Below are 19,598 nucleotides of genomic sequence, written 5' to 3'. Positions count from 1 at the left end.
TGAAAAAGTTATAAGAACTTTACACTTTAACGGTGACGTCATTTCCGAGCAGTTTTTTCCACATATGGTGTAATAAAAAAATATATATGAAATGTCATTTATTTTTTTTTTTAATTAAAATAGTTTTTATTGTACCTTAAGTATATCAACATAAAATCATTTCACATCCGCTTCTGAAAGATTTTTTTTGGCAATCACGAACCGCCAAAAATGGAAAAGTATATATTTTGGTGCATAGAATACGGGGCAGCTGCTAGTATACGACGTCACAGATCAAAAACTCAAACTTCTAATAACTTTCTTAATCTTTGATGGACTTTCCGTAAACCACCAGTATATTTTTCTGCTAATTTTACAGTAAACCATTTGCCAGGGTGAATTTACACTTAAAAATAGGTCGATAGAATGGTACCTAAGAAACACCTATAAATTTAATCCCTGATTCGCTACACATTACAAAATTCATGCGGTAACCGTTACCATAGAAACTAGTTTAGGAACCTGACATCCTCTTGGACTAGGTGTAATGAGGTATCGCTCTGAAAAAAAAAACTGAACACTAGTTGCTATTATTATATCATTTACATTAAACTACATGCGTATCATATCAATATCTATTAGGATCCATTGTGATGTTGAAATGTAAAAAAAGACATTTTCATTACGGAGCCTTTTGTTATTTTTCTGTTATCCAAGTTATGCACGTGGTTCAAAGAAATCACAAACTTCTCTATTTCAGTGGTTAATGGTAGCACACATTGGTGTTTGTTGGGTATGTATGGAATGAAGTGCTGTTCTACGAACTGGCCAAGATAAATCGTTTCATCAATCACTAATTGAAATCATTTTGTCATGAAAATGTTTGAGTTTAATCATGTAACAACGATTTATGATGACAAAAAAATCCTTAATATCTAGTCAGTTCATACTCATTTCGTCGAGGAGTCCATTTAAGTTCAATAATTATGACTGATATTAACCGAAAGGCTAGCATGTCATGTAGCATCATGTAGCATGTAGACGTTTCGGACAGTCCGAAACGTCGAGTCTCTCTACTACTCATCATCTCTACTCGCCGACTCAAGCCAGCATCTCCTCATCAGCTCTACTACTCAAGCTGTTCTCACTCAACATTCCTTCTGGTTTACAGTCCTTTTCAGGACTATTTTCAAGAAAGAATACTCTATTCTCAAATCTCCACTTTCTCGCCTATCCACTTCTTCTCTTCTTCTATCCACTGTTTCTATAACACTCCACATGGTGTACCGTAAACCACATCAGCAATTATTCATCTATTAGTTATTTCCTCTTTAAGGATAGCCAAGAATGATTAAAGAACATTCCAGAATGTCTTTGTAAAAGCTTTTTGTTATGCAGGCCTTGCCTATTTAAAGGCCAAGGAGTTTTATTGTTATTTGTGAATAGAGACTGCCAAACAATAGAATTTTCACTTAGGTCACTCAAGAGTCTTCTGGAATTTGACTGCTCCTGGAAGGAGAATGTACTTTTTTAAAAGACAATATATACCAGGAGCTACCATAATAGTGAATACCAGAAGCCTCTAGAACAGTGAATACCAGAAGCCTCTAGAATAGTTGGAATGTGCATATAAAAGCTGCAGTTTTTACAAGGACATCATCACATCACATCATACCAGATCACGTCACCAGATCAGATCAGAGCTAAGAGTTTCACGCCAGACTTTATGTCAGAGTTTATTTCCACCTGGAATATTTATCTTCTGTGGAATTATTTGCCCGCCATCAATGAACTGTTTGCAGTTATTTTGAGAGAGGAATTCTCAGTTCTCATCGAGATCATCAACCTGTTTTATTGAGAACTCTTCAACCCATGGATTGCTGAAATTGACTGTTAATCATCGTCAACATTGTCTTCACGGACATTTCAACTCGTACAGTGACTCTTGTTATTCATCGTGCTTCAACATCAGTTTCACCATCGCCATCATTGTGAATTTTCGCCAGCCAACTGGGATTTTATCATTTGGACCATAAATTTGGAATAACACCAGAACTGATTTATTTATGATTTGTTTGTGTAACCTTGATTGATTTCCTGTAATAAAAAAAGGGAAATTAAATTTTAAATCTTCTTTGTTATTTGTTGCAGTATCGTAACAGGATTTGAACCCACGACCCTCTGTTCCAAAGTCCGGAGACTATTCCACTGGGCCACAACGTTCTACTTACACTCACACTGGCCTTGATTTTTTTTTTAATTATGTGGGCCTTGATTTCTTAGAAATCTTTGTAGCTCCATCACATATACATTCTAAAATACCACCGCCAAGAAAAAACCCATCACACACAACACAAAGAAGGCATACAATACAGTCCTATTTCTATCATCATGGTCCAAACGTTTAAGTGCTCTAGGTCGAACCGTTTTCAATTCTATTCCACGAACAAGGTCTTTTCCACATTGTAGGATCCTTTGCCGAGCATCGGGTTTGGAGTACGGACCCACCAGCCTGGTCCAAGGTGGATAGGCGGGACTAAAGTAGTAGTGGTAGGCCAGGATAGGATCCGAAAACACTAGACTCCAGACATTTGGTAAAGCGCCAATGGCTCGGGCAAGCTCGTCGTTGTACGTCGTCGGGAGGATCTGAAAAATAAGACATTACAAAGGTAGGGTGATGTATTTTGCAAAAGCTTCTGACCCGATTGCCAAATTGAAAATAAATCGCTATAAGATGGGACTAATTTACTCGCATCGAGTCATACCAGTTTTGGCCCCGGGACTCCTACGAACTCTCGGAGTCATTAGAATTGAATATTTTCATCACGTACTTTAAGCCCATTCAAATGGAAGATAAAATCATGTTTTTTTTTCTTTAATCAGGCACCTATACTATAAATAAGTTACCGATTCAAATTTATACCAGTACAACAAATAAGTCACCAAGGAACATAAATCAAGAGATATGATTTCAAATTACACTGTAAAAAATAAGGGGTAAATTTGTTTACCACCACGAGGTATGTGTCCAACCAATTTTGAGCAGTATTTTACCCAATGCGGGAAGCATATATTACAGTAAGATTAAAAATAAGCAGCAATTACTTTAGAATAGGCAAAAATTTAATCATACTGGATAAATAAAAATGCCCAAACGAAATGCCCAATGTTGGTTGGACGCATAATAACCCCATAGAGCACTTTTACCCAATATGTTTTTTTAGAGTGTAGTGAACATAAGGGCACTTTTATTGTCATTTTTCTCGGTGATTTAAAGACAAAAAATATCCATTTGAAGTAATGCGTGTTCATTAAAGATTTTTAAGAAATAGTGGTGTAGTCTATATACCCTTGGTTGAAATTCACCACCAAAATGCTTGATAATGGCACTCTTTCTCCTTAGAATATCCGCCATCATGTCTTGTCGGCTTGGCAGTTTAACCTCTTTCTTGAAGACACTGATGGCGTACCGAACTTGAAGCTCAACGGTCGATCCTACACCACCACGTGATCTGAAAAGGCCAATGGCAGCAAGAGTAGGATGCGCAAGTTTTGGTGGTATGACGTTCATATAAAGCTCCAACTCATTGGAGTCATCTGGAAGAGACAAAGAAATCTAAATGCTTTTACATTAAAATCATAATAGTTAAATTTGCGTTTCAAATCTTTCTCTAGGTTTGGTTTATACATAAACACTAATTTGTATAAATAAAATTGTATGATTTGTATGAATTTGTATATGTAATTTATGAAGGAATAATCTGAACTTTATAGCTTATATGACTTCAATCGTCATAAAATCATTTTTAATTCATTTGTCTTACAATCAGGACGATCATAGATTTAATGTTTTGCAGTAGTTTCTTTCTGAGCCACCATAAAAAGCAGGAGTTAAACTTAAGTTGTTTGTAGAAATATAATAGGAAATCATCATTCATCATATATTTTGCATATCCTTAGAAGTGTTCCTTTGATTACTGTGGACATAAAGGAGAGAAATTGACATAGAAACTTTATTTACCGTCATCTTCATAAAAGCACACAAATCAATATATATAAATATTTCAAGTGAAATACGTTATAACATAAGTGAGAATATTTACACGAATAGTGAAAAGATCACAGAAAAGTTACAAAGAACTACATGAAGAGAGAGGAAAGGCAAGAGAGAAACAAGTGGAGCGCCTTTGGCAGTTTCGCCTGCTTTATGCTATTCAATATAACAGCAGTGCTGACTTTGATAATGGCAAAAAAACACCATAATGAATAATTTGTTCATTGACCCTAAATGACATATAGATGGCCTTGATCATGTGACCCAAGACTTGTGCAAGATGATCAGTGATACTTGATAATACGTCTACATTTCATGAACTATATCCATAAACTTTTAAGTTGTGATGGCAATTCAACAAATACCCCCAATATGGCAAAATTTCATTGACCTTAAATGACCTTTGACCTTGGTCATGTGACCTAAAACTCATGCATTATGTTCCCTGATATTTTACTACTCTAATATCCTAGTTTCATAAACTAGATTTATATTACCTTTTAAGTTATGATGACATTTCATAAACTTGGTTAAGATTCGATGTTGATTCCCCCAACATGGTCTAAGTTTAATTGTCCCTAAATCACCTTTGACCTTGGTCATGTGACCTGAACCTCAGGCAGGATGCTATATAATACTTGATTGCCCTAATGCTAAAGTTTCATGAAATAAGTCTATATACTTTCTAAGTTATGATGACATTTCAAAAACTCAATCTAAGGTTAAGATTTCAATGTTGACGACTCCGCCGCCGCCGCCGTCTGAAAAGCGGCGCCTTTTCTTGCTCTATGATCGGTGCAGACGGGGCAATTAGTAGTCAGAATAGGTCTATGCATATGACTCCAAACCATTAAGACCCTCAAAACACTTTTGATAGCAATTCTATTGTTGTTTCATAAATAATTATGAGCTTCTCACCGAAGAGTATATTCTCCTCCAAGAATGGAGTTTCCACATTGTACCCGGTGGCGCATATGACGCAATCTACATCTTCCAGGTAGGATCCGTCGTCAAAGATGACCCTAGACCCTTCAAACCGTTCAACACCACTCCGGACCATGACTTGACCACTCATGATCTTGACAGGGAGTTGGTCATTCAGCATGACACACTTGGTGAATGCGGGGTGCTTGCTGCTCTGTATACCAAGTGTTCTCCAGTCCTGAGAGGAGTTCATCGCGCGCTTCACCAGGTAATTGTAGATCCATTTTGGTATGAGGTCCTTCCATCTTTGGTTGACATACGTGTCCGCAGGCCGTCCGTTCAGGATACGAGGAACGATCCACGCACCATCGCGCATACTCACATAAACCTAGAATGATTGTATGAAATTTAATGATTACCTTAGCAAAATAATCTTGAATGTATATAAGATTTAAAACTTTCAGTGCGTGCCAATAAAACGATAATAAAATAAAGGACATTTCCCGAAAAAGGGAGGTGGCGGCTTCGTTTACTTGGACACTTTGCTTTCTTGGGCTTGTAGATGACCAGCCTTTTTACCGAACTCAAACGTAATATGTAAATGTTAGAGTGACTTTAATGACAAATGAACAGAGATATATTTACTTCTCTACAGATTATCAAGTGAATTATATGTTAAAAATACCTACTCCGAATATATTTTTTACCAATCCGCGAAATCTTCAATATTTTATTTTCTTATTATTGTCATTATGTATTATTATTTCTTTTTGTTTGTTTTACCTGTTTGGCATAATCGCAGCTCATACAGGCGATATCACCGGCAGAATGTGAAGACCCTGTATGTTAAATAGAATAAAAAAAGAACTGATTTCGATGCCTATATCATTTTAATGAAATAAATTCCAAGAGTAATACCATATCACATATGCTACCCTACTTCGACAAGATGAAGCATTTGATAATATATTAACCGCAATTATGTTATATTTTCTTGGAAAAGCTTCGATCTTGCTACGGCTGGTGTATCAATTAAATGCATTGCAAATGACAGACACTCTTTCCTCTTATACAGGAAATGTCACTGTTATTAATTGCTTCCTTTTGTCAACAGGGTAAAAGCAGGGCAGTATGATTGCTGATAGAGATGCATTATTGTGACATGAATATTAATGTCGAAATGTGTGTCAAGGCAAATTCCCATATTATTCTTTTATGATTTCCTGGCAAACATTCTATTTTACGATAATTGCTTTTCTCGCTTGTTAATTTTTTATTATGGATATCACAAATCGAGATATGTTTATCCTAGTATCAGTAAATCAAATTTAGAATTACCCTAGGAAATAATGATACAATTTTAATAAAGGTATATTCATAAGAGATATAAACGCAACATCTTTATCTATTTACCGTTTATACTTAAAACTTTTTTTGAATAAATGATACCTTGTGTTTGGCTCTGTATAGTTGATAATTCCAATTTTACAACTGATGTAAATTGTCATTCCTATCTCCACATGCATAGCTCTGGGGAGCGTTTCATGAAAGGACTTGTCAGACGTTTTATCCGACAAGTCCTGTTTTATCCGACAGTTGCTATAATAACAGTGCTTCTAAACCAGTCAGAATCCTGGAAAGTTGTCAGATCTGACAACTTGTCGGACGAAAATATTGATGAAACGCCCCCCTGAACTATGAGTTGTGGGGGGGGGGGCCTTCTGACATTACACGGGACGGTGTATGAGGTAAATCCCTTTCTCGCTATGAAGATTACCAAAATAAACCCCTTTTAAAGTGGTAAACATTTGCTATCGTCCTTTTCCCTTTTATCATGTCTTTTTCTTGCAGGATGAGGAGTGCTCTATTGCCTCGTTAAAGAAATCGACATACTCATCTTTGCCCCTGATTTGAGCTGTATTATGTTTATGTCCCATACGGACCCCTTCTGATGTTTTGTCATTTAGATCTAATTACTAAATAATTCGAAATTTCATGTAGGCATACATGACTTTTGCATGACAAATATAAAATATTTGATATCAAATTTCAATTACAAAAATCAGAAAGTACCGATTACTAGAATCGTCTTGTCCTGAAAGTGTCTCCCTGTCCTGAATTGACCACCGTGTAAGATTTGACCATGGAACTCATTTTTCCCGGGATAATCAGGAACCATACCAGACGAATACATTCCAGTACATACCAACACAGCGTTAAAGATCTATATAGAGATAGGAAAACAAGAAACAACGAGGGGAAAATGGTAGAACACAATGAGGTTGATATAGATAGAGTAAAAAACATGCAAATGAAATGAAATGATAAGTTCCAGAATATGTTCTATGTAAGTTTGTTTCATTACACTCCAAGAATGTTAAACTTTGCCTCCATAAACTATACTTTGATAGTTGATACCAAAGATGCCACTTCTTAATTTTTATGTAGAACAAAATTTTCAGATGCTATATAATCTGATACTTCCCTAAAGGAACGTGGTGTAATTACCTTGGTAGTAAATGACTATTTCAGAAAATCGAGCATAAATTACTAACAGATCTGATATACGATCTCAAAGATCAATAGGCATTTCCCAGAAGAATGGACTTAAAAGTTTGGATGAAGTGACATTAGGCCTGATCTAGCTGTGTAATTTCAGAGCAATCTTACTTAATTCAGGCAGAGACATACATGGATTGTCTCAGATCCATGTTTACCACTCAATACAAAAAAGGCTAATACAAATATATATATATATATATATATATATATATATATATAATATATATATATATATATATATATATATATATATATATATATATATATATATATATATTTTATATATACCTCTCTTTCAATCTGCCCATCTTTATGCATAAACCGCACACTCCATCTTCCTGTTTCTTGAAAATCTGCAGTTTTTGTGACTTCTAAAACTGCTGTGTCAAACTTGATGTACTTGTTCAGATTAAATTTCTCGGCGTAATCTATATAATATTGCAGAACGTCTTGCCTCTGGGTGAGAATAAACATTAAAAAAAAAAATCAGTTATTCAGTGTCAGTGATGGCACGTCGCAGACGGGAAGTTATGATTTCCTAATTGAAAGCAGGGACGTCGATCCATTTTTCAGATTGGGGGGGGGGCAAAATCATGAATCAACTTTCCAAAGGCGCTCGAGCACACAAACTCACAGATACACACATACACATATGTCATATATATGTATATGTATATATATATATATATATATATATATATATATATATATATATATATATATATATTATATATATATATATATATATATATATATATATATATATGATTCATGAGATAGACACATATCTCACCAACAAATTAATGCGAGCGTGAGCTGAAATTTCTTTTTATTCTGACCTGAAAGCTTGATGTTCTAAGCATTTTTGGTACCATTTTTAAGATGGGTATCTGAAAATTAAAAAAAAAAAGCGAGCGCGAAGCGCGAGCTGAAAATTTTGATATTTCGATCTGAAAAAAAATGAGTTTAATGGACGTTTTTAATAAAGAACAAGATATATATTCAACAAAAGATTATTGCACATCGAAGTGAGAGTTTTTTTTGAGGTTTAGAACTGAAAATGGGAAATTCTTTTCACCTATTTAATCATGAAAAGTATGGGTTTTGCTACATAAATGTTTGTTTGTTTGTTTGTTTGCTTGAAATTTATTTCTGCGTTCAACATGTTCAACATAATACAACATAATCAATTATTACATAGATTTTACATATATATACTTTTTAGACACACGTATCATTTACAATCTCTTTCTGAATATAAAAAAAAGCATATGAAAAATATTATTTAACTCAATTTCAGAACGCAGGAGACCGTCGTCATGAGCGACCTGCTTGATGTTGACGACGGCCTCAAGGTAAAAAAAGCGACATGTAAAACTTACACATTTTTTTAACAAGAGGTCATGGGGGTGTAGTGCAAGTGCATGTGTAGTGCAAGTGCAAGTGTAGTCATGGGTGTCGATCACGGGGGGGGATGGGGGGGATATATCCCCCCCAATATTTCAAGTGGGGGGGGGTGGTCTGTATTATCATCCCCCCCAATAATCTAGGGTAGAAATATTATGATAATGATGAAAAAATGAAAAGATTGATCATGATGAATTATTGATGATTATAGTATGCCATATATCAGTTTGTTTCCCTCGCACTTTGTGTATTGTTTTCCAGGACTTTTAAACAGATGGGTGGAGGTTCAAGATGAAAAAGAATGAAATGTTTATTTATATGATATTTTTAACACATGGCATTAAAGGACCCCAACGAAAAACAACTTTTGTTGATAGGGTGTTCCATCCCACCAGTGGTGAGTAAATTAATTTTAATAAATCAATTAATTCAAAAGGATGGAAAAATAAACAGGAGTAAAATGGTGGCAAGATAAATCGTCTAAGGAATGACGGTTAGCCCGATGGTGCACGAGAAGCCACACACTTTGTCACTTGTGCTAGTTTTAATTAAATTCAATTGGTCCGAATCTGCATTTTACATTATGCATTAAGAAGAAAAAAGATATTGCCAGTCGGGTTGTATACACAGAGGCGTCGATCCTCAATAATTCCGCATGTACAACTAAAAAAATAAGATTGTAATGCTACACTTAAATCAGCAAGCGGGATTGAGATACCAACTCGATATTGATTTAAAATCGTGCTCAAAATGTCTGCTTTTCAGATTGGAATATAAAGCTTTTCAGTTCGTGCTCGCATCATTTCTGTACCAAAAACCCATACTATTCATGATTAAATAGGTGAATAGAATGTCCTGTTTTCAGTTCTAAACCTCAAAAGAACTCCCGCTTCGATTTGCAATAATCTTTTGTTGGATATATATCTTGTTCTTTATCAAAAGCGTCCAATAATCTGTCTTTTTTTTCCAGATCGAAATATCAAAATTTTCAGCTCGCGCTTTGCGCTCGCATCTATTGTTCTTCTAGATAACCATCACAAGCATTGGTACCAAAAATGCTCAGAATATCAAGCTTTCAGGTCAAAATATAAAGAAATTTCAGCTCGTTCTCTAGTGAGATACATGTATCTATCCTCCTCATGAGTTACTACAAACAAACCTAAACAGGTACATTTTTCCTGTTTTCATGTCATACTAAAAAATTTCAGCTCGCGCTTCGCGCTCGCATTGTTGGTGAGGGTGAGATATGTGTCTCTTTCTCATGAGTCATATATATTATAGGCCTATGTGTGGGTGGGTGAGTTTGTTCGTTTTGAGTGATAGAGCGCCTTTAGAACGTTGATTCATGATTTTCCCCCCGCCCCATCTGAAAAATGGATCGACGCACCTGTGTATACATTATGCTCAATAAACAGATCACTATGTACATGGTCCAGACAATTTTTGTAATTTTTTTTTCTTTCGCATGAGTTTAGAATAGGCTCACTTGTAACACAATTTGAATTTTCAAAAAAAAATAATAAAAAAATAAAGTACACTACAACAATGAAGGAATTTCCAAGATCACCATGCATATCAACCACTCCCAAATGCCCTTATTTGTGATTTTAGTGGGGGTAATGTTGAAAGATCCCCATCCACAAAAAAATTGTGTCAATCATCCCCCCAACCAAGAATACCGATCGACACCCATGAGTGTAGTGCAATTACATTAGAAGGGGAGGGTCAAAATTCATCATTAAAAAAAATACAAGTATAGTCAATGTGGCGGATTTGAATACAATGATATTAGGTTGCGCTTCATAGTGGCTTTAAAGGAATAAAGTGAGGAACACATTTTTGTAGTTTCGGGTAAATTATTCCATAAGTCGGGGCCATGGTGTCTAATTGATTTATGAGTTATTAATAACTTTGGGTTTGTTAGGTGAAAATTTCCAGAAATACGGGTAGGGTATGTGTGAATTGTACTGTTTAGATTAAATAAATTTTGAAATGAGGAGGGAAGTTGGTGTTTTTTGTATTTGAACATAAAAACTGCAACTTGCATGACATTCAAATCAGAAACCTTCAATGTTTTGAGCTTACAGAATAGTGGATCAGAATGAGAAAAATAAGACGATCCTGTACAGATACGAAGAGCTCGCTTTTGTAAGGTGAGAATAGGGTTGAGTTTGGTAGTTCCACAATTGGCCCAAACAATATTACAATATGTTATGTAAGGAAGTACTAGTGTATTGTATATACTATACTAGTGTATAGTATAGATGTGAGCGCGAAGCGCGAGCTGAAATTTTTTTGGTATTCCAATGTAAAAAGCGGACTTTTTAAGCACGATTTTAGATAAGGAGCAAGTTGTGTATCTCAATCTCGCTTGCTTATTTCTGTGTAACATTACAATCTTATTTAATTTTTTGCACATGCGGAAATTTTTTTGGGGGGGGCAAAACGATATGTTTACCCCCCAATATTTTCATTGGTGGGGCGATGCCCCTGCCCCCCCCCCAGGATCGACACCCCTGATTGAAAGGGGAGGGGAAAAGAATAACGAAGATAAATGTTAAAGGCTAAAAATATAAGTCATAATGTTGGCATGCCTGACGAGTTATACTAGTCACACCTACAGTACATGCGACACAAAAGTCAGCTCTTGTGATTTTAAATTTGCCTCTCCCCCCCACGATATCCTGGAAACGCGCCTGGATAAGATCCATTGTCGTGGTCACTCAACTGGGGGTGTTTCATCACTTGAGAATAGTACCATGTTGAAACTTAGACCATGTAGATACACAGATGAGTGTGTAGGATGTAACAGTATGATAGATAGGTTGGGAGAGAAAGAGAGAGAGAGAGAGGGGGGGGGGGAGGTTGATGTAAACGTTGTACAGTATAATTATATACTGCTGTGAATTGATAGGTAGTTATAGATAGAGATTGGTCGTGTCTTTACTTTACTATGAGAAGATATTGCGAGCCCATTGCGGGGTTTCTTGGGGAAAATATTTTTCTGAAAAATATGAGCCTTTCATCTGTTCTGTCATATTAATCTTGGATCCTCTCCTACCCCTATTCCTATCGAAATACTTACCTTTGGAAATGGAGGCACATGTTGAGGGTACGAGAAGTCACTGTAGGCCATATTCTCTTTGCAGATGTTAGTGATGAGCTTGTCGTAGACACTCGCTGGGCCGTTAGGATCTGAGCCTCCATCTTCATCGTATACCCAAGCGCCACCTATTTCAACAAGACGGGAAAATTGAAAAGAAATGAAAAAAAAATCGTCCCTGACAAATGATTCGAAATGGAGATATGTTGTTGGATATATAGCTGCAGCGGAACCGAGGGGGCGGGGGCTTCTCCTTACAAAAAACGAAGAAATTGGTTGACTGGTTGATTTTAGATATGCGTGGTCAGCCTCCCCCGCCTCACCCCCCCCCTCACTTTCGACTCGGCCCCCAACTTTCAAAACCGTCTCAACGCTCAATTGCTAGATAAGGTGTTTTAAACGTGACTCAAGACCACAGATAGTGTGAGATGTAAAATCTTGTCGGGTCACTTTATACAGATTACAAGAGCAAAACGAAGTTGAAGAAGGATACATCATCATTTCCTATAATTTCCAAGTGGGGGGGGGGGGGCTCGTAGTGAAAAAATCTTCCGTCGGGAGGGCGACAATTGAAATAAAACCAAATTAAATTCAATCTGTTTATAAATGATTTGGCCGAGCAAAAAAATATATATTTTGGGTCCCAATCATCATCGAATCCTAGATCCACCACGATTTTGGAAGTGAAGGGTATACAAACGTGATTATACCACAGGGGGGGGGGGGGGGTAAAGGCACGCGTGCTTTAAAATATAAAAAATGGAAATTCTTATTTTTTTCGCGGCAGTTCACTTTTGACTAGTCACTAGATCATATATAGCATTAGACATGTTAGAGTATAGGTCTGTGCGCTTTTCAATTCAATTGGCACCTTCACTTGATTTACACAGTTATGTGGGGCTTTTGCATCAGCGATTATCTTTAAAAAATTGTTTTTAACTGAATAATCTATTCAAACAAATAGATCCAGGTACCACTCGGTGGCTAAGGCTAAACTAATTTTGGATAAGGGGGGGGGACAGTTGTGGGAATGTGTTTGGAAAGTAGAAAAATTAGAAAGAAAAACAAAATATCTCCAAATCATTCTTCTTGGGTGCAGTACATGTGCTCTCCACGATCTACACCCACTTTATATGAGTCTGTTGTTTCTCCACGAGTAATATCATTTTTCATGAACTTGTCATTTTGCTTGAAGAGACTGGTACCAATATCTAAATAGCAAAACGTTTCCTCTTATGGTATGTTTTTAAAGTGTTAACTTTTATTATATTGATCCAGGTAGAGGATATTATTTGCACCGTGAAAGGCATTACGTAAGCCATTATTGTGCGCAGCTAGCGCGTTATAAAAGGTATATATATGCACGCATGAGCGCTTGGCCTATTTTGTTGAGAAAACCAAAAATAAACTGAATACCTTGATCTGTGATCATTGACCGGTGTTTACATACCACGACAAAGATCATTTGAATATATCCCGGGAATATATGCGTTCGCAAGACTCAGTGCAATGGTGCCGATCCGCATGCAGAAAGTTATATTCATCAGGGGTGTATTACGTAATACAATACAAAGCGCCACCCCCTATGAAATAGAAAGCGTAAGCGGATACGCCCATGGCCCAGAGGTATGAGTGTCTGCCTCACGCTGGAGATCGTGTGTTCGATTCTCGCCCAAGCCATACCAAAAGACTTAAGAAAATGGGACCTTCTGCCCTCTTGCTATATAGGCGCTCAGTAATTAGATTGGAGAAGGGTATATATAATAACATATTATGTTACTTTTTGCAGGGCCTGCTGGTAAATAGAGCAGATTCCTAACTAAAGTGGCTACCCTGATAAAATAATCAAAAATTATTGTTATTATCATTATGATTATTATCATTACTATTATCAGTATCAATATTATTAATATCATTATTATAATTATTAATATCATTATATATCATTATTATTATTATCACGACGGATACTGTTTAAAGGTGTTGGGAATCGTACCAGTTAGCTTGCCATAGTTCAGCATACGTGATCGACGCAAATGTATCACGGGATTATTCCATGTATCGACAGCGATGTGGATGACATCGCCATCATGATTATACTTGAATAAAGGCAACAGCCATCCTGATACATAACCTGAAACATGGTGTCAGAAGTGGGATCACCGGACATATGATTTGACAACATATCGAGCCTGTAAGAAAGCCAAAGTTCGTCGAGATGTCAAGTAAGTTCGGTAGAATTTGATTGCATTTCGAGGGCAGAAGTTGACCTGCTAAGGCCTGGCCGCGCCCCCGCGGACGAGTGGGTTAGCGTAGTGAAGGAGCCGCTGAAGCCTTTCTTACCCAAGAGTGCATACCAGCACGGGAGCCGGGTCAAAAAACTTCAGCCCGAGATTTGCAAACGGTGAAGGATTATAGACTTTGACAAACTCAAGCATAAATTCGAACTATAGTTTGATAAATGATGGCTGCATCAAGCAATTTTCCAGTCCCATCACCCATGGATATGAAGGGGGATTTGAGGGAAATTGGAAGTTTTTTCAGTCGCAATGGGAAAACTATGAAATTGCGTTAGAGCTAGATAAGAAGCCAGACAAAGTGAGAGTAGCAACTTTAGTATCACTCATAGGGAAAGAATGCTATAAGCTCTACACTACACTAGAAGAGAGTCAGAAAACGACAACCACACAAATCCTTGATGCTATGAAGAAGCATTTTGATCCTACGACTAATGTCATATTTGAACGGTACCAGTTCAATACTAGAAATCAAGGTGAGAGGGAGACAATTGATCAGTATGTGACAGCACTGAGAAGTTTGGCAGAAACCTGCGAGTTCGACACGCTAAGAGATGATTTGATCAGAGACCGCATCGTCCTAGGAACCAATGATCCAGACGTAAGGGCGAGGTTGCTGCGTGGGGAAAATCTAACGCTACAAAAGGTGATAGATGTGTGCCGTAGTGCAGAAGTGACTAAACAACAACTCAAAAGCATCGAAAGTGCCAGCACTCATTCTGAATCAGTGCAAGCAGTGTACAAAAAGCATGTGAAGCCAAGAAAGGCGAATTATGGTCACGAGAAGAGCCACAGCAAAGGACAGCAGAAGACACAAATGATACGGAATTGCAAGTACTGTGGTGGAGAACACAGGAGAGAGAAGACCGCTTGCCCAGCGTGGGGAAAGCAGTGCGGCAATTGCAAGAAAAACAATCATTTTTCAAAAAAATGTTTGGCAAAAGGACCGAAGCCAGTGAGGTCTCTTGATGATGAGGATGATGACCTGTCAGATGAATCCATCTACACCATAGAGAGGATAAGCAGTGTTGGATCCAATGGTAAGCGATGGAGAGCAAATGTCATATATCGAGCTAATGGATCTGACAAAAAAGAGATGAACAGTCAGATTGACACAGGTGCTACAGTCAATGTGCTGAGCTACACTGACTTATGTGATGTCCTACAAGATGGAAACCCAAGGCTGGAGCACAGCAAGGTCAGACTGAAGCCATTCAAAGGAAAACTAATCAAACCAAGAGGACAGACAGCACTAGAAGTCCAGGTCAAGAATGGTCCAGTACACCTGCTTCAATTTCAGATAGTTGATGGATCAAGTCAAGTTCCAATCCTATCAGGTGACTCTAGCGAGGACTTAGGGTTAGTCACAAGAAACAACCCAGAGCGGATAGAGATCCTTAGTCAAGCAACAGACCAGCCTCTGACGAAGGAGCAGATAATGAAGGAATACAAGGATGTATTCACAGGGCTGGGATGTCTGCCTGGAGAATATCACCTTGAGACTGACAAGACAGTGAAACCGGTACAACACATGCCACGGAGGGTACCAGCAGCACTCAAACCAAGCCTGAAAGACAAGATAAGTGAGCTTGAGGAGAAGGGAGTCATAAAGAAGGTGACAACTCCCACTGAGTGGATCAGCAGCATGGTAGCAGTGAAGAAACCAGGGAAACTGAGGATTTGCATAGACCCAAAGGATCTAAACAAAGCCCTGAAAAGATCACATTATCCGATGCCTACCATAGAAGAGATCCTGCCCCAATTGTCACAAGCCAAGGTGTTCACGATCCTCGATGCCAAAGATGGATATTGGCAAGTGAAGTTGGATAAAGAGAGTAGTTTCCTGACCACGTTCTGGACGCCATTTGGTCGCTACCGATGGCTGAGGATGCCATTTGGCATTGCTACTGCTCCAGAAGAATACCAGAGAAGACAACATGAAGTAGTCCAAGGGTTACCAGGAGTAGAGGCAATAGTTGATGATCTCCTAGTCTATGGAAGTGGAGAAACCATGGAGGAAGCGATTGTCAATCACGACCAGAACTTGAGGAGACTTCTAGAGAGAGCAAGACAAGTTGGGCTCAAGTTCAATAAAACCAAGATCCAACTGAAACAGACCGAAGTCAGGTACATTGGTCATGTACTTACTGACAAAGGACTCTGCCCAGACCCAGAGAAGATCAGAGCGGTTGCGGAACTGGAAAGGCCACGAGATGTAAAGACGGTTCAACGTTTTGTAGGCTTCGTCAATTACCTTGCCAAGTTCCTGCCACATCTGTCAGAAGAGTGCGAACCACTGCGGCAACTTACACTTAAAGAAGTAAAGTGGTTCTGGGGTCCGGCACAGGAAAAAGCTTACAGCAGAGTAAAGAAGTTGGTGACAACAGCTCCAGTACTCCGGTACTACGACGTGAACGAAGAAGTTACAATCCAATGTGACGCCAGTGACACGGGCTTAGGAGCAACCCTCATGCAGAAGTCACAACCAGTTGCGTTTGCATCTAGGGCTCTGACGGAGACAGAACGAAGATATGCTCAAATAGAGAAAGAATGTCTAGCGATAGTATTCGCATGCGAACACTTTCATCAGTACCTATTTGGGAAGGAGACAGTAACTGTAGAATCAGACCACAAACATCTACAGTCTATCTTCCTGAAGCCATTGCTGTCAGCCCCAAAGCGTCTGCAGCGGATGCTGCTAAGATTGCAAAAGTACAACCTCCAGGTCACATACAAACAAGGGAAGCTTATGTATGTGGCTGACATGTTGTCAAGAGCAGCACTACCGCTGAAAACCCAAGGAGAAGGAGGATACTACGAAATCTACACAGTCAGCCAACAAAGACAAAGAGAATTCGAAGAAATCAATCCAAGAGAGTCGGTGAACTTCACAGACAAACGGTTCAAGCAAGTAGAAGAAATGACCCAGAAGGATGAGATCCTACAGGTGCTCAAACAAGTCGTGATCGAAGGTTGGCCAGATACAGTAAACACTGTACCAGTAGAAATACGCGAGTATTGGGCTTATCGCGATGAGATAACTTCGCACAATGGTATTCTCTACAAGGCCAACAGAGTCATCATACCGAAGCGGCTCAGAGGCGAACTACTGCAAAGAGTGCATGCCAGCCATCAAGGCATGGAATCTAGCCTGCGAAAAGCAAGAGAGACAATCTTTTGGCCCAAGATGAACCATGAGATACGGGATGTAGTTCGACAATGCAGTGTTTGCAACGAACATCAGGCACAGCAGGCGAAACAGCCACTACTTCCTCGGGAAGTTCCAGACCGACCTTGGAAGACACTTGGCACAGACCTCTTCACACTGAATGGGAAAGATTATCTCATTACGGTAGATTACTACTCAGACTTTTGGGAAGTAGATGAGCTCCAGTCGATCACAAGTGCAGATGTGATTACATGCCTCAAATCACAGTTCAGCAGACATGGCATTCCCAAGGAAGTCATCAGTGACAATGGTCCACAGTACTCCAGTGATGAGTTCAAATGCTTCATGGAGGAGTGGGAGATACATCATACCACATCTTCGCCTCATCACCCCCAATCCAACGGGAAGGCAGAATCTGCTGTAAAGATTGCCAAGAACATCATGAAGAAGTGCGCAAAGTCAGGCACAGATATCTACAAAGCAATCTTAGAGTGGAGAAACACCCCCACCGAAGGAATGCAGAGTAGTCCTGTCCAGAGATTGATGTCACGTCGGACACAGACAACACTGCCAACAGCACAACACCTGCTGAAGCCGAAAGTAGTGACAGGAGTTAAGCGAAAAAAGGTAGAGAAAGGCAAGAAAGCAAAGACACAGTTTGACAAATCAACAAAAGAGCTACCAGACTTGAAGGTTGGTCAAGCAGTCAGAGTTCAATTAGCGATCAACAAAGGAAAACCAACATGGCAGCTAGGTGTTTGCATGAGAAAGCTTTCACCAAGGTCTTATGTGGTAAAAGTCAATGAACAGCTCTACCGTCGAAATCGCAAACGCATTCAGTCAACCTATGAATCTTTGCCAGCGACTCCAGATGTGTGGACCGACATTCAACCTACCACGAACACAACAGGCCCACAGTGCAACAATCCTGGAGATGAAGAACAACGCGAGCAACAACAGCAAGCGACGCCATCACCGGTAGTAGCCCACACCCGCACGCGAACCATCAGGCCACCAAGTCGTTACAAGGACTATGTACAGCCGTAAAATATCAAACACAACAAATAACTGTAAATACAAAGAAGACAGAAATTGACAGTCTTAAATTTACCTGGAACGCTCACAATATAATTAACAGCGAACATATGAACAATGACGCCTACGAAACAATTAACCGCGGACAATAAACAAAGAACAATCGCGAGAAAAAAAAAGTGTCAAGGACTGTAAGATAATTTTTTAGTGTTTATTGTCCAAGTTGATCTTGGATATGTTTTTTTTGCTTTAACTGCAATAGTTGATGCATATTGTGTTTTATGTTTTCCATGTTTATTTTGATGTAAACAGTTGAGTCGATTTGTATGTGGACATGCAAGCAATCGCAAAGTTTTAAACAATATTTTTGTTATAGTTACAAAACAAAACAATAAAAAGAAAAGGAAGAGAAGGAAGAAAGGATAGATGAGAAAAAAACGATATTGATTTTAAACATCATAGCTACAACTCCATGTCAGTTGGAAAATTGCGTCAAGTACATGCAGTACAATATATATACTATACCCAGTTGTTGTTGCTTCTCAAAACACACTGGCTGGAGCCCTTCTTCCACACACGTTTTGATTCCAACAAGTCCCGAGACCCCAGCTCCGATGACAGCCACTCTCTTTCCGTTCATTTTTGGAAATTGGGTCATGAAAACTCGATATAGACTCCCACTTGCGTATGTTCCTGTATATTTATATCCACTGCTATTGTAAGCACGTTGGGTCAAAGTCAAGTCGGAGCATGCGATCTCTCTCCATAAAGATGCACGTTATTAGCATATTCTATATACATGTACATTTACTTGATTAATTCCAAGGCCAGCGTGGTCGTATTGTCGTTCGTGATCTCGATTAGGAATATTTATGTAAAGCAAATTTGCTTATCGTTCACCAGAAAAAGCTCCAGTTGAGTTACGTACGTAGGCCTATTATTCAATCGTGATATGCGCGGTCTGCGCCCGGGTCTCCGGAAGGGCAGGTCTGATGCCATTCTACGACCCTTAATTATGTAATCATGTCCGTTGTTTGCAATCACTTGCAATGTGAATCAATAATTGGA

At 38.5% G+C, this 19,598-nt stretch overlaps 1 protein-coding gene across 1 annotated transcript; it reads right to left on the bottom strand.

The window, feature by feature from the left end:
* Positions 1-2,127: 2,127 nt before the first annotated feature.
* LOC121424974 (dimethylaniline monooxygenase [N-oxide-forming] 2-like) lies at positions 2,128-19,508 on the bottom strand. The gene is made up of 8 exons (XM_041620880.1): positions 19,056-19,508; positions 12,012-12,157; positions 7,808-7,975; positions 7,031-7,181; positions 5,741-5,796; positions 4,952-5,345; positions 3,329-3,576; positions 2,128-2,625 (listed from the first exon to the last, which is right to left on the bottom strand). Exons 1-8 carry the CDS (start codon positions 19,186-19,188, stop codon positions 2,293-2,295), a joined length of 1,629 nt encoding a protein of 542 aa, XP_041476814.1. The 5' UTR covers positions 19,189-19,508; the 3' UTR covers positions 2,128-2,292.
* Between the last annotated feature and the right edge of the window lie 90 nt (positions 19,509-19,598).

Source organism: Lytechinus variegatus, chromosome 12 (genome assembly GCF_018143015.1).
Source record: "Lytechinus variegatus isolate NC3 chromosome 12, Lvar_3.0, whole genome shotgun sequence".
In the NCBI taxonomy this organism is placed as follows: Eukaryota; Metazoa; Echinodermata; class Echinoidea; order Temnopleuroida; family Toxopneustidae; genus Lytechinus; species Lytechinus variegatus.
This window is presented reverse-complemented; position numbering and strand designations above follow the sequence as displayed.

Bases quoted from the DNA above. Each gene is read 5' to 3' on its own strand.
- LOC121424974 (XM_041620880.1), bottom strand. From the start codon at position 19,188: ATGACCCAATTTCCAAAAATGAACGGAAAGAGAGTGGCTGTCATCGGA. The intron at 5,346-5,740 runs GTAAAACAAACA...CAATCATTCTAG, and splicing joins GCTGCGATTATGCCAAACAG to GTTTATGTGAGTATGCGCGA. The intron at 2,626-3,328 runs GTATATAGACTA...CTTATTTTTCAG, and splicing joins GTGGTGAATTTCAACCAAGG to ATCCTCCCGACGACGTACAA.